Consider the following 22,193-nt stretch of genomic DNA (forward strand, 5'->3'; position numbering starts at 1 on the left):
AAGAGAAAAATTTGGCAACGATCCACCAGCATTCATGGGACAGTAACAGCTCAGCTCAGCTCCTCGACATACAGCGTTAGCGCCCGAGGTTTGCTCCCGCGCAAAGGGCATGCAGGAAAAAAAAAAAATTAAAAAAAAAAAATTAAAAAAAAAAACCAAAACCTATCCCCCAGCCCTCCCCCCGCCCCCCAACACCTTCCCCACACCCCCTCTCCCCCACCCCCACCCCCCCCCTATCCCCAGCCAAAACCAGGCCCCCAGCAACACATGGCGCCTCTGGACACGGAGATGGAGGAAGGGGAAACCCTGGGGGGAACACGCGTGATCGAGCCGGAGATGCCTGGAGCAGGGCGATGCCTCCCCTGGGGAAGGGGAGTCGGGGGGCAGCGGGGCGGGGGAGAGGCGGATGAGGGAGGGGGGAACCCCCAGCACCCGGCGGAGCAGCATGTGCCCCCTAAGAGACCCGTTCTCTTAGTCTAAAGTGCTTTCGATGCTGCGTCAGTGCTGGCTGGATTGCCCCAAGCCCCCCCCACCCCGAGCCCCGCAGCTCCCCCAGGTGCCCCCCCCCCCCCCAAAAGCCTGCGTTCCCCCTCACCCCCCCCCCCCCCCCCATCGCCTAAAACCTGCCGGCACCTGGAGCTGGCACCCAGCCACCCGCCTGCCCGGGGAGGGGGAAAATGGGGTGCTGGATGCCCGGTCTGCGTCACCAGGATGGGGACATGGGGGGGTGCCCATCATGGGGGGGGTGCCCATCAGGGGGACCCTCCCAAAGGCATCCAGTGTGTGTGTGTGTGTGTGTCCCACCTTGCTTCCCAGCTGGCGGCCCCCAGCCCGGAGCACCCCCCGCGGCCGGGGACGCCCTTGTGGGAATTCAAAAATAAAGAGCTCTCTCTATGTACAGGGCCCGGGGAGGGAAAAGAGCGCAAGCGGAATCTGAAGAACAACATCCACCACCAGCAACAGCGAAAATGCCACAAGCGCAGCCGGGGGGGGGGGGGGACGGGACGGGACCCCCCCGCCAGCTGGGAGACACCCCCTGCCCCCGCAGGCGGAGGTGGGCGGGGGGGAGGTGGGGGATGTGTCTGGCTGTTGGGGGCCCCCCCCCAGCCTGTGGCCAAGCGGCTGGTTGGTTTTTGGGTGTGGGTTGGGTTGGATTGTGTTTTGGTGTTTGTTTTTTTTTTTTCTTTTTTTTTTTTTTTTGTTTGTTTTCCTCGTCGTTTTGGCTTTTTTTGTTGGGTTTTTTGGTTTTTGTTTTTTTTGTCTTTTTGTTTTCTGCAAACACAGGCACTGGACGTGGAGGGCGGGGGGGGTGTGAGGAGCAGGGGCCAGGGTGGAGGGGTCTTGGGGTGGGGGGGACGGGGTTTGGGGCGGGGGGGTGGGGGGGGACAGGCATGCGGACGCGTGCTTCGGGGCCGCAGCTCCGGCTGCCAGCTCGGCTCCCATCGCCATCGCCATCGGGCTGGAACCAGGACAGCCACCGCCAGCTCTGCGGGGACGGGACGCCGGTGAGGCGCAACTGCGGCACCCCGGCCGCCCTCCCCTCCCCGTCGCCCCCATCCCGCCCTCACCTTCACTGGAGTGGGGCGACGGGGGCCCCCGACCCGTGGAAGTGGACGTTCTGCCACTTGCCGTCGCGACGGTGCCACACGCGGGTCTCCTCGGACTGGCTGGTGCGGGGCCGGCCCTGGGCGTCGATGTACTGGGTGAGGCGGATGTAGGCGATGCAGGCGGCGTCCTCCCCGATGACATGGACGTGGGGGTTCAGGATGGTCGTGTGGATCGGCTTGTTGTTCTTGGAGAGCACTGCGGGCGGGGGGGGGCGGCCATCAGTGGGCAGCGGGGGGTGGGCAGGCGGGAGGGATGCGGGGCAGGGAGGGGTGGATGGAGAGGCAGGATGGGCAGGGAGGGGGCGGGCAGGGGGCGGGCAGGGTGAGGGCAGGGTGAGGGCAGGGGGTGGGCAGGGCACTGACAGGGTGCAGGCAGGGTGAGGGCAGGGGGCAGGCAGGGCACTGACAGGGGGTGGGCAGGGTGAGGGCAGGGGTGGGCAGGGGGCAGGCAGGGCACTGACAGGGTGAGGGCAGGGGGCAAGGAGGGGACTGACAGGGGGCGGGCAGAGGGCGGGTAGGGGGCAGGGGGTGGGCAGGGGGCAAGGAGGGGACTGACAGGGTGCAGGCAGGGTGAGGGCAGGGGGCAGGGGGCGGGCAGGGCACTGACAGGGGGCGGGCAGGGGGTGGGCAGGGTGAGGGCAGGGAGGGCACTGACAGGGTGAGGGCAGGGGGCAGGGAGGGGACTGACAGGGGGTGGGCAGGGGGCAGGGGGTGGGCAGGGCAGGGACAGGGGGCGGGCAGGGTGAGGGCAGGGGGCATGGAGGGGACTGACAGGGTGCAGGCAGGGTGAGGGCAGGGGGCAGGGGGCGGGCAGGGGGTGGGCAGGGTGAGGGCAGGGGGCAGGGAGGGCACTGACAGGGTGAGGGCAGGGGGCAGGGAGGGGACTGACAGGGGACTGACAGGGGGTGGGCAGGGGGCAGGGGGTGGGCAGGGCAGGGACAGGGGGCGGGCAGGGGGTGGGCAGGGGGCAGGGGGTGGGCAGGGCAGGGACAGGGGGCGGGCAGGGGGTGGGCAGGGGGCAGGGGGTGGGCAGGGCAGGGACAGGGGGCGGGCAGGGGGTGGGCAGGGGGCAGGGGGTGGGCAGGGCAGGGACAGGGGGCGGGCAGGGCCGGGCACTCACAGTTCTCGAAGTAGAAGCGGTGGAAGTCCATGCCCTCCACCAGGTTGCCCAGGGCCTCGGGCTCGAAGGAGGTGAGTCCCGGGTCGCAGATCTTCCTGCAAGGCGGAGGGTCAGCAGCGGCCCCGCCCTGCCCCGCCCCGCCCCACCCGGCCACACCCACCCGGCCCCGCCCCACCTGCGGGCCCCCACTCACGCATAAGCCTCGAAGTCTCCATTGTTGACGGCCTCGATGAGCTGCTCCGTGATCTTGATGATCTCCTGCTTGCGGGCTGGGGGGACACACACACGGACACTGTCACCGCCCCGTCCCTGTCTCCGTCCCTGCACTGGGGTCCCTGGGATGGAGTGGGGGGGGGACACGGACACACTGGAGGTGGTGGCAGGAGGGGGCTGGGTGGGAGAGGGACGGACAGGTGCCATGGGGATGGGTGGATGGGCTGTTGGGATGGACATGGAGAAGGGACACATGGGAGGCGGACCATGGGGACAGACCGACCATGGGGACAGAGATGGACCATGGGGACAGACACATGGACCATGGGGACAGACACAGAGACCATGGGGACAGACACAGGGACCATGGGGACAGCCCGACCATGGGGACAGCCAGACTGACCCTGGGGACAGACGACGGGGACAGACTGACCCTGGGGACAGCCTATGGGGACAGCCAGACTGACCCTGGGGACAGGCACAGGGGCCTCCGCACAGCCAGGGCCCTGCAGCTCTGCCATACCAGTAGCAGCATCCCCATGGCCCAGGCGTCCTGTGCCATCCCAGCATGTCCCAGTGCTCCCCAGTGCCGTCCCAGTGCCAGCTCAGCACGTCCCAGTCCCAATACAGCCAGTTCCGTACCAGTGGCTACCAGTACCACAGTGGCACTGTGGCTCCGTGTCATTCCGGTGCATCCCAGTACCATCCCAGTGTATTGCAATGGATCCCAGTTCCATGCAAGCGCATCACAATACATCCCAGTGCAATCCTGTTGCACCTCAGTGCTGCGCCAGTGCGCTCCGATACATCCCAGTTCCATCCCAGTGCAATCCTTCTGCATCCTGGGGACACCCCAGTACCACTCCAGTGCATCCCACTACACCCCAGTTTACACCAGTACATCTCAGGGCCATCCCAGTGCATTTCAGTGCAACCCAGTGGCAGCCTCCTCTGTCCCAGTGCTATTCCGAGCATTCCGACTCACCCCAGTTCCATCCCAGTGCATCCCAGAGCATTCCAGTGCCTTCCTATTGTATCCCAGTGTCCCGTGCCCTTCCAGTGCATTCCAGTTCACCCTAGCTCCATCCCAGTGCATCCCAGTGTCATGCTGTTGAATTCCACGGTGTCCCAGTGAACCTCAGTGCAATCCCAGTGTGTTCCAGCACCATTCCAATGGGCCCACTCCACTACATCCCAGTGCTACATTTCATCCTGATGCCACACCACTGCATCCCTGTGCCACTCCAGCGCATTCCAATGCAGCCCAGTTCCATTCCAGTATGTCCCAGCGCTATTCCGGAGTATATCATTACACTCCAGTTTGTCCCAATGCATCCCAGTGATGCCCCACTGAACCTAAGTGCCAATCTACTACGTCCCAGTGGTATTCCAGTGCATCCCAATACATCCCAGTTCCTTTCCAGCGCATTGTGGTACCATCTTATTGCTTCCCAGTCCCTTCCAGTATGATTCTCGTGGCTTCCAGCACATCCCAGTGCTGTTCAGATGCATCTCGGTGCCACTGCACTATATCCCAGTGTGTTCCAGTGGATCTCAGTGCCACCCCCAGCACGTCCCAGTGTTTCCCAGTGCATTCCAGTGCTATTCTGGTGCATTACAACACAGACCAGTTCCACCCCAGTGCATCCCAGTGCCAACCCATTGTATCGTAGCACATCCCAGTGCCACTCCAGTGCATTCCAATACAGACCAGTTCCACCCCAGTGCATCCCAGTGCCAACCCATTGTATCGTAGCACATCCCAGTGCCACTCCAGTGCATTCCAATACAGACCAGTTCCACCGCAGTATGTCCCAATGCTATTCCAGAGTATATCATTACACTCCAGTTTGTTCCAGTGCATCCCAGTGACATCCCAATGCCATTGTGCTTTGTCCCAGTGCTGTGCCAGCGCATCCCAATATCCCCAGTGCAGCCTAGTTCTACCCAGTGCATCCCACTGCCATTCCAGCACATCCCAATTCATCTTGGTACCATCCCACTGTGACCCAGCGTCATTCCAGTACATCTCAGTGCCATCCCAGCCCATCCCAGTGCACCTCGGTGCCATCCCAGTGTCCCCGTGCCATTGCAGTGCATACAGAGCCATCCCAGTTCCACCCCAGTTCACTCCAATGTATCCTAATGCCATCCCAGTGCACCCCAGTGCCATTACTGTGCATCCCAATCCATTGCGCTGCCATCCCAGTGCAGCCCAATACATCCCAGTGCATGCCAGCACCCTTCCAGCGCATCCCAGCTCCACGCCAGTGCCATCTCAGTGCATTCCAGTGCAACCCAGTGCATCCTGGTGCCACCCCAGTGCATCCCAGCTCCATCCCAGTGCCATCTCAGTGCATCCCAAGGCATCCTGGTGTCATCTCACTGTATCCCAGCACCATCCCAGTGCACCCCAGCACCTTCCCAGTGCATTCCAGCATCCTCCCAGTGCATCCCAGCATCCTCCCAGTGCATCCCAGAGCCGTCAAATTGCATCCTGGCTCCACCTCACAAGCTGCATCCCAGCTCCGCCTCCGTTCTGGTGTATTCCAGCACCCTCACAGCGCATCCCAGTGCCGTCCCAGTGCCAGCTCCACTTCAGCGCAATCTCAGTGCATTCCAGTGCATCCTGATGCCACCCCAGTGCCATCCCACTGCACCCCAGCTCCATCCCAGTGCATTCCAGCGCATCCCAGTGCTGTGCCAGAGCATCCCAGTGCTGTCAAACAGCATCCTGGCACCATCCCAGTGCGCCCCAGCTCCATCCTAGGGCATTCCAGCGCCTTCCCAGTGCATCCCTTCCCCGCAGCCCTCCCGCATCCCTGTCACCTTTTGTGTCCTCGTCCTCGATGGTGGTGTTGGTGCTATCGGACGACTCCTGCCAGCAGGACGGCGGCGGTGCAGGGGGAGAGACACAAACAGAGGGGGTCAGAATCGGGCCCAGCTGGGAGTTGGCGGGGGGATGAGCCCGGCTGGGGCTCGTCAGGACCCCGGCGATGCCGGATGCCGCAGCGGCGGGGGGGGGACGGGACCCCCTCGTCGTCACCGTGCCCCGTGCGCGCTCCTCATCCGCTCCAGCGCCACGTCAGCCCCCTCCCTGCCCCGCGCCATGGCTGATGCTGGGGGGGAGGATGGAGGCGGAAAGCGGGGCCCCAAACGACCCCGGGGGCTAACGAACGCGGGCGAGGCGAGAAGGGAAGAGAGGCAGCAATACCTTTATGCCGTCCGCGGGGTTATGAATTACAGTAGTTTGAGGCTCCTACGGGAGAAGGGAGAGAGACAGAGGCGGGGGGGGGGGGGGGAGGAAGCAAGAGCCCGGGGGGGACACAACGGAGTGGGGGGATGACGGAGCGAGCGGCACGCGGACGGGGGCGAAGAGAGACCCAGACCGGATTCGGGGAGGGGCAGAGGGGGGAGAGAAGCAGAGAGTCATTAGTCCAGCGAAAGCCCAAATGGTTTAATTCACAGAAAGACGGGAGGGGGGGCGGGGAAGAAGGGAAAGAGCAGGGTTGTGGGGGGAGAGACGCAGAGAGACGGCCGAGGAAAAGCCGGCTGGGTTGCAGAGGGCAGCCCCGTGCCCGTATCCTGCACTGGCTGCGCCGGCCGGGCATCCCTCTGCCCGGGTGCTCTACTCACCGTGCCAGCTGAGCATCCCTCTGCCCGTGTCCCGCACCGGCTGCGCCGGCCGGGCATCCCCCTGCCCGTACCCGACACTTGCCGCGCGGGCTGGACACCCCTTCACCCGTACCCTGCGCTCACGGTACCAGCCGGGCATCCCCTGCGCCCGTCTCCTGGCTGCGCTGGCCAGGCACCATCCTGCCTGTATCCTGCGCTTACCGTTACCGGCGCGGTGTCCCCATGCCCGTACCCCGCGCTCGCCATGCCGGCTGGGCCTCCCTTTGCCCATATCCCGCGCTGCCGGAACCAGCTCGAGATGCTCGTGCCCGCGTCCTGCGCCCGCCGTGCCGGCCAGGCACCCCCATGCCTGTACCCTGCACCCCCTGTGCCGGCTGGGTGCCCCCGTGCCCGCATCCTGCGCCCACCTTGCCGTCCACGTTGCCGGGGCAGCCCCGCGTCCTGTGCCCGCCGTGCCGGCCAGGCAGCCCCTGCCGTACCCTGCACTTACCTCAGGGTCCTGCTCAGCATCTCCAACCCTGCGCCTGCACCCTGCACCCACCTCTTTGTCCCCACGGCGGGGGCACCTCACGGTCGTACCCTGCACCCACCTCTTCGTCCCCACGGCGGGGGCACCTCACGGTCGTACCCTGCACCCACCTCTTCATCCCCATGGCGGGGGGGCACCTCACGGTCGTACTCTGCACCCACCTCTTTGTCCCCACGGCAGGGGCACCTCACGGTCATACCCTGCACCCACCTCTTCGTCCCCACGGCAGGGGCACCTCATGGTCGTACCCTGCACTCACTTCGCTGTCCCCATGGCCGGGGCCACCCCATGTCGTACCCTGCACCCACCTCTTCGTCCCTATGGCGGGGGCACCTCACGGTCGTACCCTGCACCCACCTTGCTGTCCACGTCACCGGGGATCCCCTGCCCGCGCCCTGCACCCAGCCTGTCCCCGCCACGGGGCACCCCTGTGCCTGTACCCTCCACCCCCTTCGCTGTCCCTGCGGTGGCACCACCGCCGTGTCCGCAGCCTGCACCCACCTTGCTGTCGTGTCGCGGCACGTCTCCATGCCCGCGTCCTCCACCCACCTCACGTCCCCGCGGTGGGGGTACCCCTGTGCCCGTATCCTGCCCCCCGCTCCGTCCCCCCTCCCTGTGACGCCCCCCCATGCCCACCGACACCAGGGACTGAGGGACAGACAGACAGCTGGACGCGGGGGGGGCGGGGGGGGGGGGCGGGGGGGCGCATGGCGATGGATGGGATGGGCTGGCGGGATGGATCCGGCGAAGGGGGTTGCGGGGGGAGGGGGGGCGTTGCGGGGGGGACACACTTACCAGTGCGGCGGGCGGGAGCGTCCCCTTGGGGCTGGTGACGCCAGCGCTGCCTTTGGTGCTGTTGGTCTGGGGCTGGGGAGGACAGAGGGGGGGGCTCAGCGACATGGGGGGGGGCGGCCCCCCCCCAGCCCCCTCCACGGCCCCTCACCTTCACGCCATCCGCCTTCTTGTTCAGTAAGCTCTTAGCTGCTGTGGGGGGGGGAGAGAGTGTCAGCGGCCGTCCCCTCCCCTGGGGACAAGGGACACTGTGTGTTATGTGTGTGTCCCCCCCACCAACACCCAGCCCCCACCCCCCACCCCGATGCCCCCCCCCCCGGCTGCCGGCAGCACCCACCACCCTGGTGCTGGGGGGGAGACACGTGCTGGCAGGGGGTTGTCCCCATCCTGGGGGTGTCCCCAATCTAGGGGGTGTCCCCATCCTAGGGAGATGCCTCCATCCTGGGGGTGTCCCCATCCTTGGGGGGTTGTCCCCATGCTGGGGGGGCTGTCCCCAAGCTGGGGGTGTCCTCATCCTGGCAGCTGGCCCCATCTGGGGGGTCCCCATCCTTAGGGAGGGGGTGTCCCCATCCTGGGGAACACACACACATGAGCCGGGGGGGGGTCCCCATTCTGATGGCCCCCGCGGCGGGGGGGCAGTGCTGGCTTACCTTGGAGAAATGCAGAGAGGAAAGCGAGAGAGAAAGGAGGGGGCAGGGGGGGGAGAGAGAGAAATGGGGAGAAAAGGAGGAAAAAGGGAAAAACATAAAAAAAACAACATAAAAAAGATGAGTCGAGTCGGGGAGGGGGGCGGGGGGGTGGCCCCCTGTGACCCCCTCCAGTGTCACCCTGCAGGGGGACGAGGACGGGGGAGAAAAAAAATCTGTCACTGCTATCAAGACCTCTGGCCGGTGAGGGGGGGGGAAACTGGGACCTGGCGGGGGGGGGCAAGTGGCTGGGGGGGGTGGCGGAGTTGTCACCTCGAGCATCCTCGCTGCTCCTCCAGGCCCGGGGATCCCCCCCCCCGCGCCGCACCACCGGGCTGGGGGGGGGGGTGTCTGTGTGGTGACAAGTCCGGTGACAGCAGGGTGGCACGGAGCAGCACCCAATGGGGGATGGGGGTGGGGGGGGGGTTGGGGAGGCAGGCAGGGGGGCAGGGGACACCCCCACTCCCCCCCCCCCTCCCCCCCCAGCGGACCCATGTCCCCATGGGGGTCTCTGGGAGGGTGTCCCCAAGGGTCCCGGTCCCTCCTCCGAAAGCAGGCGGGCGCTGAGAGGTGGGGGTTTAAACCAGAGCCGAATTGGGGGGGGCCGGGGGAGGACCCCGGCGTGGGGGGGGGTGGGTGGGACAGGGCAGCTGTAGCCCTTGTCGGGGGCCGGGGGGGGGGGCACGGTTTAAAACCCGCCGAGTGTTTCGCGGCGCCACGAACACCGGCTGCAGCTCTCAGGAAGCCATGCTGGGGGGGGGGTGGGGGGGGGGTGGGACAGGCGTGCGGGGCCGGGGGGGGGCACATGCAGGGGGCTGGCGTGCGGGGGACACACACACACACACACAAGGGGGGACGTGGAGGGGGGACGCGGGGCATGCGGCCAGTTTGCCCCCCCCGCATGCACCGGTGTGCCCCCCCTGTGTGCGGGTGGGGGTGGGGGTGGGGGGGCAGTGCTGTGGGGTGGGAGCAATGGGGGGGGGGGGGGCGGGGCGGAAAACACCCTAAAATTATCGCACAATCACCCCCAGCTCCCCATTGCTGACCCAGGCGGGGGCCCCTGGAGGGGTCCCATGGGGGTGCCACCACCGTGTGTGCCCCCCCCCCCCCGCCAGGAACCACCAGCCCAGAGCAGGGCACGAGCACCCAAGCAGGCCCCCCGGGATGGGGGGGGGCAAGCGCTGCCGGAGGTGGTTGGGGGGGGGGGCACAGAGACACCCCCCCCCCCCGCCCCGGGACCAGCCACGGGGGTGACAGCAGCGGGGGGGGGGAGGAAGAGTGGCATCTCTCGATCCCTGTGGGGAGGAGAGGTGGGGGGGTGGGGAAGGGGGGGTCAGTGCGGCGGGGGGGGGGGGGGCCATGCATGTGCTCCGATTTCCGAGGAGGGCACCCGAAACCCGTTGGGGGGAGGAAGAGGATGGTTGGGGGGGACATGGGGACTGGAGGGTGAGGGGTGGGTGACACACACAGAAACCAAGCGGGGCCAGGGGAGAAGGGGGGGGGGGGGGGGCCCGGGGGGGGCCCTTTGCGGACGCGTCTACCTTGTTCCACCAGCCCCAGGGGGGCCCCGGCGGCGGCCGCCGACATGGTCGGAGGAGCGGTGGTCTGTCTGCCCACTGCGGGCAGGAGAGAGAGAGAGCAGAGAGAGAGGGAGCAGAGCTCCTGTTAGGGACGGCCGGGGGGGGGGCGGGGGGGGGGGGGGGGGAACGGTGCTGCAGCCAGGACCCCCACCTTCCCACCCCCCCCCCCCCAAACAAACCCTGGGGTGCCCATCACCCCGGCCTCAGGCCTGGAAGGGGCTGGCGCTGCTCCGTTGTCGTTCGTCCCACCCTCCCACCCCCCCCGTCCCTCCCCCCCTCCGTGTCACCCCCCCCCCCCCCCCCACCAGAGTGGGGCTGGGAGGCGGAGGGGAGGACACAGGGACCGGGCACTACCTGCTGCTGTGTGCGTGGGGCCGGGGGGGGCCGGATCCTGCCCCCCCCCCTTGGCTAACACATGCCCCCGTCCTCGCCAACAGGGGAAAAAATGGGGGGGGGGATAAAGAGGCGGGGTGGGGGGGGGGGAAAGAGAGAAAGACAGCGACAGAGAGAGGGGGGAGGGGGGCACTGGCCTCGGCGGGGGCTGTGGGCAGGGGGGCTGTGGCCCCCTGGCCCCCCCCAGCCAGCAGGAGACCCCCCTTACCTGAGAAGTTCCTGGTGGCCAACATGGTGGTGAGGATGGCGCCCTGCAAGAGGGGGGGGGGGCAGGGTGAGGCCCTGGGCTGGGGGGGTGCAGGACAGGGTGGGGGATGGGACGGTGGGGGGAGCCGTGTCACGGTGTGATGCGCCAGGCAGGGCACGTGGTGACGATGGCACAGGGTGACACACCGGGCAGGGGCAGGATGGCACCGTCCTGCCCCGAGTACCACTGGGATGGGACCGTGGGCCGTGGCAAAGCATCGGGCATGGCCGGCATGACACCGGGCACGGCCGGCGTGACACCACGCCACACCGGGGCATGGCCAGGATGACACCAGGCATGGCCGGCAGGACACCGTGCCACACCGGGGCATGGCCGGGATGACACCAGGCATGGCCGGCATGACACTGCGCCCCACACCGGGGCATGGCCGGCATGACACCGTGCCACAGCGGGCATGGCCGGGATGACACCAGGCACGGCTGGGATGACACCGTGCCACACCGGGCATGGCCGGCGATGGGACCACGGCACCACTGGGATGAGACTGTGCCTGGTGGGAAAGCACCGGGGGGCTGCCTGGATGGGACCACGCCGGGCAGGGAAGCACCGGGCACAGTCAGGACGGGACCGTTGGGGTGGCTGGGACAGGACCACGCTCCACTGGGCGCTGCCAGGATGCGGCCCGCACCGCTGGGGGCATGGCTGAGGTGGGACAGTGGCCCATGGGAACAGTCCCGGGACGGGCAGGGTGGTACTGAGCCCGGGGGGGGGGACACGGGGACACCGGGCATGGCCAGGGCCGGGCGCAGCCCCCGCTCCTCCCTGGGGATCTCACCTTGAGCTTCCTCCGGGCGTTGAATTTTTTCAGACACTCTACCGTCTCCTGCCTGTGCATCATGGAGGCCACGGTGGAGCGTTGCTGCGTGGGACAGGAGGGTCAGCAGAGGCACTGGTAGCCACCGGGGGCGGGGGGACACGACACACTGGCGACACGCTGGGGGTTGAGGGGCGGGGGGGGACAGCACTTACGCAGACCCACGGGTGCTTGAGGGCTTCGTGGGCTGTGATGCGCTTGGCGGGGTTGATGGTCAGCATCTGGTTGATGAGGTTTTTCGCTTCAGGGGTGACCGTGTCCCATTCGGGTGAAGGGAACTGCAGGGGGGGGACAACACAGGGACATGGCAGGGCGACAGCTGGGGAGGGGCAGCCCCACGGAGCCTGCGTCCCTCCACCTCCCCACGTGTCCTCAAAGCCATCCCACAGGCTCTGCCTGGTGGTGATTAGCTGTAGTGTCCCTCAGTAGGTTCCAGAGTGAACGGGCTGGCCAGCCACAGCGCGGGGGGGGGGTGCCTGGCACCGGGACTTACGTCGTAGGCACCGGCCTTGATCTGTTGGTAGAGTTTGTGCTGGTCCTCGTCCCAAAACGGCGGGTAGCCCACCAGCAAGATGTACAGGATGACACCTGGGCAAGGGAGAGCCAGGTCAGGGCAGGGAGGGACGGGGACGCTCGGCCTCCCCATGGCTCCCTCCAGCCCTGCCCAGGGACAGCAGGGTCCCCAGGATGGCCTGTCCCCGCGCCAGCCTCCCCAGTGCTGCCAGGTGGCACTGTCCCCCACGGAGCACCCTCCCACCTGGGAGAGCATGGCACCACCCAGGCACGATGGCCACGGGATGAGGACAGGGTGGGGACAAGGTGGGACCGGGATGGGGACAGGATGGGGAGTGCGATGGGACCAGGGCGGGAGCAGGATGAAGGGGATGGAACAGGGATGGGGACAAGGACGGGACCAGAGTGGGACCAGGATGGGGACAGGAGTGGGATTTGACCAGGATGAAGGAGACAGGACCAGGATGGGGACAGGGATGGGACCAGGAGGAGGACTGGGACAGGAACTGGGATGGGAGCGGGATGGAACTGGGGTGGGGATGAGGATGAGACTGGGATGGGAGTGGTATGGGACTAGGAAGGAGCCAGGAAGGGGAGAGGGCGGGAGGGAGATGGGGATCGGGATGGGAGCGGGAAGGGGACAGGCGGGACGGACTCACCGCATGCCCAGATGTCCACGGGTTTGCCGTAGGCCTCTTTGCGCAGGACTTCGGGGGAGAGGTAGCCAGGCGTGCCCGCGAAGCCTGCCACCGAGAGCGGCAGGAGCCGACTGAGCCGCGCGGGCACGGGGCAGGGGCAGGGACAGGGCGGGCACGGGGCAGGACGCGGTGGGCACGGGACTGGGGAACGGGCACGGGCTTGACACGGGGTAGAGGCATCGTGGGCAGGGGGGGATGCAGTGGGCACGCTGCAAGGGCACGGCAGGCATGGGACAGGGCAGGCACGCGGTGGGCACGGGGGGGACGTGGCAGGGACAGGGCAGGGACATGGCGGGCAGGGGGGGATGCGGTGGGCACAGCGCAGGGCCGCGGTGGGCATGGGGGGACGCGGCGGGGACAGGGCAGGGACATGGCGGGGACGTGGTGGGCACAGCGCAGGCACGCGGTGGGCACGGGGGGACGCGGTGGGCACAGGGCAGGGAGAGAGTGGACACGGGGGGACGCGGGGGGCAGGATGCTGCGGGCATGGCCGTGGTGGGGCAGGGGCAGACCCTGGCGGGCAGGGGACGGGGACGCGGGGGTCAGGGGACGGGGACGCGGGGAGGCGGTGGCACTCACCGAACCACGCCTGCTGGTCCCCCTGCACCTCGATGGCGAGGCCGAAGTCGGCCAGCTTCACGGCCGCCCCTTTGCACTTGCTGGCCAGGAGCAGGTTCTCGGGCTGGCGCGGGCAGGGACAGGAGGGACCGGGGAAGGGGGTGGCGGGGTGGGGGGGGGACGGACACAGAGGGGACGTTGCAGCCGCCCCCCCAAGGTGGGGGGGGGGGGGCCCCCACCGCCAGCCCCAGCTCGGCGTCACCCCGCAGCCCCCCAGCCCCAACGGTGGGGGGCGGGGGGCACCATGAACACCCAACTCGAGGCAGGAGGGTGCCATGACTCGGGGGGGGAGGGGGATTAGTCACACACACCCCCGGAAAGGGGAGATGGCAGCTGGGGGTCCTCAGAGCAGAGGGGACCCCCCCAGCCAGGGGAAGCTGACACCCTCCCCCCCCCCCCTCGCCAGGACCCACAGAGCCAGGCCCCTCCCCACCACCCCCCCGGAAGCTGTGGACCCCCAAAGCGTGGCGGGGAAGCCCCCCCCCGTGCAGAGGGACGGACGGAGGGGACGCACTCACCTTGAGGTCCCTGTGGACGACCCCCATTTGGTGACAGTGGAGGACGGCCTCCAGGATCTGCTGGATGCAGTGGCTGCGTGCAAACATCGGGGGGGACGGGGGGGTCAGGGGCACGCTGCCCCCCCGCCCCGCCACCTCCCACATCCCTCCCTAAGCTGTGGGCACCCGGCACCCGCACCCCCCCCAAACCAGCCCCCTGCCAGCCCCCTGGGGGGGACACGCTGTGAGAACAAGGGGTGATCTTGTAGTGGGGGGGTGCTGGGCTCGGCAACGCCTGTGCCCCCGCCTTGCCGGGGGGGGGGGGATGTCACTGCCTGAGGGGTCACTGAGTGGAGGTTCCCCCCTGGGTTGTCACCTCTGGGGGGTCACTGCCTGGGGGGGGGGGGGTGTCACTGCCTGGGGACTCACCGCTTGTGGGTGTCACCTCTGGAGAGCCACCCCTGGGGGGCGGCGGGGGGGGGACGACAGGTCACTGCCTGGGGGTCACCCCTGGGTGCCCGTCAGGGAGTGCCCCCATCTTGGCATGGAACCACAGGGGTCACCCTAACGGTGCTGCTGTGCCCCCCCCCACGCCTATGGGGACACCCCCCCCTCAGCCCTGCTGCCACCCAGACGCCGGGGTCCCCCAGACAGACTCACGGTGGGGGGGGGACGGGCACGGGGGGGGGGTGCGGGGAGGGCGGATGGAGACGAGACAAGAAAGAAAGAGGGAAGGAGCGGGAGGATGAGAGGCTGAAATGGGGGTGAAGGGGGGGGGGGGGGGCCCGCCTGGCTGGGGTGCTGGGGGGTGGGGGGCAACCTCCCTGCAAGGGCGGGGGGGGGGGGGGCAAAAAAAGTGAAGGGGGGGCAGAAAAAGGAGGGAGGAGAGAGCCCCAAAGTGGGGTCCCGGTGAGGGGAGCGGGGGGCCGGGAAGCGGGATGCTCCGGCGGGTGGGGGCAGCGCGGGGGGCACGGCCCCCCCGGCCCCCCCCCCCGTTATACTGACCTGCGGCTCCCTCTGCACAGGGGCAAAGTGATGGGTGGGAGAAACGCGTGCTAATAGCTCATGGACACAGTGACTGCAAAACAAAACGGGGGGCGGGGGGGGCGGGGGGGGAGTAGGTGGGGGGGGCGGGATGGGGTAAAAGGGGGTGGGAGGGGGGCAGGACGGTCGGAGGGCATGGGGGGGGGGCAGGATGGAAATAAAGTGGTGAGGGGCAAGATGGAGGGGTGGGGGGCAGGAGAGGGGACAGGGGGTGGGGTGGGGGGGCGGGATGGGGATAAAGGGGTGGGGGGGAGGATGGGGATAAAGTGGGGGGGGTAGGATAGGGATAAAGGGGTGGGGGGGCAGGATGTGGGGCAGAGGGTGGGGGAGAGGATGGGGATAAAGGGGTGGGAGTGGGGGGCAGGATGGGGGGGGGGCAGAGAGGGGGCGTGATGGGGAGGAATGGGATGGAAGGGGGGGGGCCGGGGGGGCAGGAGAGGGGGGTAGGAGGGTACAGGGGCAGGAGGGGGCAGGTGGAGGGCAGAAGGGTGGTGGGGGGGGCAGGAAGGCAAGTAGGGGGCAGGGGGGGGGGCAGGAGGCAAAACACAGGGAAGGGGGTGCCGGGGGGGGGGGCAGCGAGCGGAGGGGCAGCGGTGGGACAGACGGACACGCGGACGGACACACGGACACGCACAGAGCCCGAGCAACGCGTGATGGGAGACGGGGGGGGGACGGGGGGGACGGGGGGGGGACAGGGGACGGGGACGGACGGAGTGGGGAGGGGGCACGGGGGGGTGGAGGGGGGACGGGGGGGGGACAGGGAGGGGGCGGAGATGGGGGGAACGAGAGAGGGGGGAGAAACAATGTTGTGAAAGCCCAGAGACCACGGGGACAGGCACACGGTGGGCACACAGGGCACTGGGGGTGGCACCGGCACGGGGGGGGGGGGCCCTGGGGGCCCCTCCCCCGCCACCAGCCCCCCCTCCCCTCCAGCACATGTCATGACAGCACCAGGCCTCAGCGGTGGGGGGGGGGGGAGCACGGGGCGGGGGTGATGGGACGTTGCGGGGTGGGGGGGGCCCCACCGAGCACCCGGCAGCGGGATGGAGCCGGTGGTGGGGGCGGGGGGGTGTCACGGTAATGGTGGGGGCACCGCTCCACCCGCTGGGTGCCCCCCCCCGCCTCTGCCTGCCTTGCTGGAGCTGCCCCATCCCTGCAGCCCCCGGGCCCGGGGGGGGTGGGGGGGGTGGCGGGGTGCCACTGGGGGGAATCCAGGGGGGTTTGGCGGGGGGGGGGGGGGGGGGGCGGGGGCTCACCTGGCATCAGCTTCACTGTAGTACTCCCGCGCCACGATGTCCTCGAAGAGCTCGCCGCCGGTCACCCTGCAACGCAGCCGGGCCACCGCGTCACCCTGGGACCCCCCCGCGTCCAGGCGCCCCCATCCCCCGGCACCTCCCGACAGCCACCCCCCACCGACACCCCCCCCCCCCCCCCCCCCAGCGACACTCACAGGTCAAAGACGAGGTAATGGAAACCCTCCTCCGAGATGCTGTCGTGGAGCCGCACTGCGGGGACGGGGACGGGGACGGGGACAGGCTCAGCCCTGGGAGCCCCCAGCCCCCAGGCAGCCCCCACGCGTGGCACACGCGCGTCTGTGTCACACACAGCGCTCACACCCGCCCCCGGCCCGGCCCCAGGGGGACACCCTGCCCGTCCCAATGGTGGCACCAAGCAGGACCTCAAGGGTGGGACCCACTATGTCCCCAGGGTGGCACCCAACATGGCCCTGGGTGGCGTCGGCACACCCCCCACGGTGGCACCTGGCACGTCCCAGGGCTGACACCCAGCAGATCGCTGGGATGGCACCCAGCAGGACCCCACCTGTTCCCAGGGTGGCACATCCCCATGGTGGCACTCAGCATGTCCCCAAGGTGGCACCCAGCGTGTCCCTGGGCTAGCACTGAGCAGGACACCAGGGATGAGACTCCCCCACACGTCCCCAGGTGGGCACTCGGCATATCCCAGGGTGGCACCCAGCCTGTCCCCATGCTGGCACCCCGCACGCCCCCGCGGTGTCCCCAGTGTGTCCCGGGCCAGGTGCCACTCACCGATGTTGGAGTGCTTCAGCAGCCGGCAGATGCGGGCCTCCCGCTCCAGCTTCTGGTGGTCTGGGGGGACAGGGCTCAGCCAGGGCCACCCTCTGTCCCCACCCTGGGACACCCCGCCTGCCCCACAGGGGTCACCCGTTCCCGTCCCCAGGACACCCTACCTGCCCCACAGGGGTCACCCGTTCCCGTCCCCGTCCCCGGCTGGAGGAGCCTGCGGGTGCCCACGTGTGAGCACGCGCGGCTCTGGGGGGCATGCGCACGCGCGCGTAGGTGTGCACATGGGTGCAGGTGTGTGTGACGGTGTACACGTGTGGGGACTGAGCATGTGTGCACCGACCGGTGTGCGGGTGCGCGCGTCGGGGTGTGCACGTGCGCAGACGTGCCGGTGCGGGCAGGTTTGCACGTTGGGCGCGAGGGTGCGCAGGCGTGCACAGGCGCGCGGGGCTGCGCGCCTTCGTGTGTGGACGTCCGCGTGTGCGGCTGTGCAGGTACGGAGGTGCGCGCGCGGGCGGGCGGGCAAGCGTGTGTGGCTGTACCTGTGTGTGACTGTGCACGTGTGTGCGGTTGTGTGCGCGTCGCGGGCGTGGGGTGTGGTCACCCATGGACGCGTGGCGCGGGGTGCTACAAGTGCCTGTAGCTGTGCCCGGGCGCGGCCGTACCCCAAAGTGCCTGCGCGCGCGGCGGTACCTGCGTGTGCAGCTGTGCCCGCGCGTGTGGGCGTGCCTGGGTGTGCCCGGGCACGTGTGTGCTCGTGTGCCCGTGTTTGCCACCGTACAAGCGTGCGGCTGTGCCCGCGCGCGTGTGTACTGGGGCGCATGCGGCGGCGTGGCCGTACCTGTGGTGTGCGCACACACGCGTGTGTGGTCGCGATGACACGCAGACAGCTCACACGCTCACACCCCCCACCCCCCCGTGCACGCTGGACTCACACAGAGCAAACACGCGCCACTCACACGCGTGTGCACACACACACCCACCCCCGGCCAAGGTACACACACGCACGTACACCCCAGTGCACCCCCCACACCCCGTGCAAGCGTATGCTGCCTGCTCACGTGTGTGCACCCCGCACCTACACCCCCCCCCCCGCGCACACGCTACTTGGGCGCGAGGACCCCCCCCACTGCGCGCAGCACACACACCCGCTGCCGGGGGGGCGCGCGCACACCCTGGGACGCACACCCGCTCCGCTCACTCCTGGGCACGCACGCAGCCCCCCGCGTACGCACCGCGCACATGCTGCTGGCCTGTGCGACAGACCCACTGACACAGCACCCCCCCCCCCCCCCACTGCTCACGTGTGCGCACACACCCCGCCATGGACACACACACTCCGCCATGGACACACACACCCCGCTGTGGACACACACACACACGTGTGCGCACCCCCATGAACACACACAGCCCCCCATGAACACACGCACACGTGTGCGCCCCCCACCCGCCACGAATACACTGCACCCCCCCCCCATGAACGCACACACACACACAGGGCTCACACCAGTGCACACACACACACACCTGTGCACACCCCCCCGGCCCCCCCCACCCCACTTATGCACGTACACATGTGCGTGCGCACACACACACACACACACACAGCCTGCGCACAGGGGCGCGCGCCCCCAGGGGACACCAGGGGTGCCGCAGGGCACCGGGGGGACACCCCGGGGGCGAGACCCCGCAGGGCAGCAGCAGGAGGGGCCGGGTCCAGCCCCCACTGAGCACCCCCCCACCCCCAGCTGGCACCCGTCACCACGGCCATCACGGGCGTCACGGGTGTGATGGGCACCACGGGTGTCACCGTGGGCTGGGGGTCGGCCAGGCTGTGGGGTGGCCCTGGGGGAGGGCGGGGGGGGGGGTGTCCCGGGGGGGTGTCCTACCTCTGGCGGAGAGCTTTTTGGTGTTGATGATCTTGGCGGCGTACTCATGGCCGGTGCAGAGCTTGACGCAGCGCCGGACCACCGAGAAAGCCCCCCTGGGGAGGGGGACAGGCTCAGCGCCCCCCGCCTGCCTCAGCTCCCCCCCCCCCCCAAAGGGGGGCTCCCACCCGTGACTCAGCACCCGCGGCCGGCCGTGACTCAGCATTGGGGGGGAGGGGGGGGGGTGAACCCCGACACTGGAGGGACCCCGATGGTGCCGGGATGGGGGGATGGGGCGGGGGGACGCTGAGCGGGGGGGTTTGTTGGTGGGATGAGTGTTGGGGGTGCGGAGGGGGGGGGGGCAGCATCATGGAGGGGGTCGCGGGAAGGATCCAGCACCGGCAGCCGGTTGCCATGGGGACGGCGGGTGGCCCGGATGGCGGCGGTGGCCATGGTGGCGGCGGCGGTGGTGATGGCGGTGGTGATGGCGGTGGCGGCAGCGGGCACGGGGCCCAGCTGCGGGCACGACGGGACACGGCAGCCCCAGGGACAGGGACAGCGTGGCTGTGCCCATGCAGTGGCACCCGCTCTCCCACGGCCTCTCCGAGGGCCACCACCACCCGTCCCCCTCCCAGCACCAACGTCCCTGCCCTTCCCCTGCCTGGAGGGTCCTGGGGGCAGCGGGTGCCCCCGCTCTGCCCTGGGGGTGGCAGAGGGGACCCCTGAGCCAGGCTGGGGACGTGGCAGAGCCCCGTGGCACCCCGGCACTGCCACACTGAGCGTCCCACGGGGGACACATGGGCCCGGGAGGGTGGTGGCCAGGCTGGGCCCCCATGTACCGGGACACTGAGGGCCCCTCGCTGGCCGGGACCATGGGGACCCTGCTGCTGCTGGTGGACAAGGGGGAACCCCCCCCCCCCCAACCCAGGGCCTGGCAGCCCCTGTCCTCCCTGTCCCCTCCCCACGTGGCCCCAGGGACAAGGGACACGGTGGGTGACAGCTCCTGCGGGAGGGACGACTGTCCCGGACAGCCCCCACCCCCAGCCAAGATGTGCCTCAGTTTCCCCACCGGCCGGGGGCAGATGTCCCCAAAAATCCCGGCATGGGGGGGGGGGGGGGATGACACACGCGCGATGGCTGGCGGGTGACACGGAGAGATGAGGGAGGGGGGGGAAACCGCGTTGCCATAGCAACCAGGACGGGCTGGATTTTGGGGAGAGCGAGGGAATAGCCCCTGATGGCACCGCATCCCCCCGAAAGGGACCACGTCTATGCCTGCAAAATGTCCCCCCCCACCGCGGGGGGGTGGTGTCCCCCCTTCCCTGATGAGGTCTGTCCCCACCTACCCCCTTTCCCCAGTTTTACCCCCCCCCAACCCTGCACGCAGGTCGTGGCGGGGGGGCGGGGGGCAATCTGCCGCCCCATGGCCTTGAGGGCAAATGAGCCCCCACCAAAACAAGCCCCTCCTCAGCTCCCCCCAGCACTCGCTCCCAGGGGGGGGGTCATGCACACGGCGGGCACAGAAGGACCCTGGGGTCTTTAAGGACTCGGGGGGTCCAGAAGGGGGGGGGGGAGCGAATTAGTGGATTTGGGGAGTTATATAAGGCCCAAAGGGGTCTAATGGGGGCTGGCGGGGGGGGTCTGGAGGATGAGGAGGGTCTGTAACGAACAGAGGGGAGATATGGATGGAGGGGTCTATAGAGATGGGGCGGGGGGGGGCTGGAGAGATGGGGGGATCTCTAGGGGCGAGGGGGGGGCGAGGGGGGCCTGGAGGATGGGGGGGGGGGGGGTGTCTAAAAGGAGCGGGTGCCCCCAGAGACTCAAGGACAGGCGGGAGGATGAGGGATCCAGGGGGGCGATAAGGACCCCGGCGGGGGGGTGTCCCTCAGGATTGAGGGGGTTTGGGAGGTCTATAAGGACCCGCGTGGCTCTAAGGGCTGGGGGGGGGGGTCGGTAAGGGCTTTGGGGGGGCGCTCTGGAGGGATGCGGGTCAATAAGGACCGGGGCAGCTATAAGGACCAAGGGGGTCTGGAGAGATTTGGGGGGGGGGGTCTGTGAGGATGGGGGGGGGTCTATAGGAGCAAGGGGGACTGTAAGGATTCGGGGGGGGGGTCCGCAGGAGCCAAGGGTGGCATTGGGAGCGCTGGGGGATCTGTGAGGACTGGGGGGGGGTCAGGAGAGACGGGGGGAGCTGTATAAGGATGGGGGGGTCCATAGGGTCAAGGGTGGCTATAAGGGCTGGGGGGGGTCTATAAGGACTGAGGGGGGGATCCGGGGGGGCTTGGGGGAGGACCGGGATGTCCAGGGCATCCATAAGGACTGCGGGGGGGGGGGGGGGGGGTAGTCAGGAAAAATGGGGGGGGGTGTCTGTAAGGATGGGGAGGTCCTTGGGGAACAAGGGGGCTGCAGGGACTGGGGGGGGTCTGTGGGCACGGAGGGGGACGCGGAGGAACCGGGGGGGGTCGGGGGCTGTAAGGCCCGGGGGTCCCTGCGGTCGGGGCCGGGGAGGGATGCTGGGGTGGGGGGGGGGAGCTGGTACCGGCCCGGGGAAGGGGGGGGTATGAAGGGGGGGGTTATGGGGGGGGGCAGGGCCAGTACCGGGGGGAGGGCAGTGCCGGGGGGGGGGGGGGGGCTGGGCAGGGCCGGTCCCGGTTGCCCCGTCCCGCCGGGGGGGGGGGGGGAGATGCGTCACGTCTGCACCGAGCGGCGGCCGGAGCCCCCCCCCCCCGCCCCCCATCCCCCCCCCCGCCGCCCCTCGCCCGGTGCCCGGTGGCCGGTGCCGGCGGCGGCTCTTACTTGCCGATCTCCTCGTAGAGCTGGTACTCGTCGGTGAAGCGGGTGCAGGGCACGGTGGTGGCCATGCTGCCGCCGCGCCGCGCCGCAATGAGCCGCCACCGGCTCCGCTCCGGCTCCGGCTCCGGCTCCGCCTGGCGCGGGGGGGCGGGAGGAGGCGCTGCCGGGCCGGGGGAGGCACCGGCCGGGGGAGGCACCAGCCCGGGACAGCCCCCGCCGCCCCCCACATCCCCCCCCCAACCCCGGGGTGGGATCCCCCCCCCGCCCCCCTCCCCTCCCCTCCGCCTCCCCCGGGGCACCCGCCCGATCGCCCCCGCAACGCCGGTCCCCACCCGCATCCCCCACCCCGGGGCTGGACCCCTCCGGGACCCCGCGGGGATCCCCCTTTTCCAACGTGTCTCCCCAAAGGTGTCTCCTCCGGGACCCTTTTATCCCAAATCCCCCTCCCCCCCCTCCCCAGGTTGGGGGGGACACACATCCAC

The 22,193-nt window shown here is 69.2% G+C and overlaps 1 protein-coding gene across 6 annotated transcripts; it reads right to left on the minus strand.

The window, feature by feature from the left end:
- Positions 1-1,167: 1,167 nt before the first annotated feature.
- On the minus strand, positions 1,168-21,905 carry CAMK2B (calcium/calmodulin dependent protein kinase II beta). Of its 6 annotated transcripts, none has more exons than XM_063358846.1 (21): positions 21,715-21,905; positions 18,940-19,034; positions 17,057-17,116; positions 16,459-16,513; positions 16,265-16,330; positions 13,986-14,058; positions 13,429-13,531; positions 12,811-12,894; positions 12,132-12,226; positions 11,794-11,916; positions 11,600-11,683; positions 10,765-10,807; positions 10,125-10,199; positions 8,049-8,089; positions 7,901-7,972; positions 6,155-6,199; positions 5,770-5,818; positions 2,921-2,996; positions 2,728-2,822; positions 1,569-1,803; positions 1,168-1,486 (listed from the first exon to the last, which is right to left on the minus strand). In XM_063358846.1, the coding sequence occupies exons 1-20, from the start codon at positions 21,777-21,779 to the stop codon at positions 1,571-1,573; spliced, it is 1,632 nt and encodes a 543-aa protein (XP_063214916.1). In that variant the 5' UTR covers positions 21,780-21,905; the 3' UTR covers positions 1,168-1,486; positions 1,569-1,570. The 6 variants fall into 6 exon arrangements, with proteins under 6 accessions (XP_063214916.1, XP_063214917.1, XP_063214920.1 ...); XM_063358847.1 differs by having other exon boundaries at positions 8,049-8,086; positions 21,715-21,899; XM_063358850.1 differs by lacking the exon at positions 10,125-10,199 and having other exon boundaries at positions 21,715-21,904.
- Between the last annotated feature and the right edge of the window lie 288 nt (positions 21,906-22,193).

This window comes from Chroicocephalus ridibundus, chromosome 23 (assembly GCF_963924245.1).
Source record: "Chroicocephalus ridibundus chromosome 23, bChrRid1.1, whole genome shotgun sequence".
Lineage (NCBI taxonomy): Eukaryota > Metazoa > Chordata > Aves > Charadriiformes > Laridae > Chroicocephalus > Chroicocephalus ridibundus.

Coding starts and splice junctions, on each gene's coding strand:
- CAMK2B (XM_063358846.1), bottom strand. CDS start 21,779: ATGGCCACCACCGTGCCCTGCACCCGCTTCACCGACGAGTACCAGCTC. Junction 10,200..10,764: donor GGCCACCAGGAACTTCTCAG/GTAAGGGGGGTC, acceptor TCCTGCCCGCAG/TGGGCAGACAGACCACCGCT. Junction 2,823..2,920: donor GGAGACTTCGAGGCTTATGC/GTGAGTGGGGGC, acceptor TCCGCCTTGCAG/GAAGATCTGCGACCCGGGAC.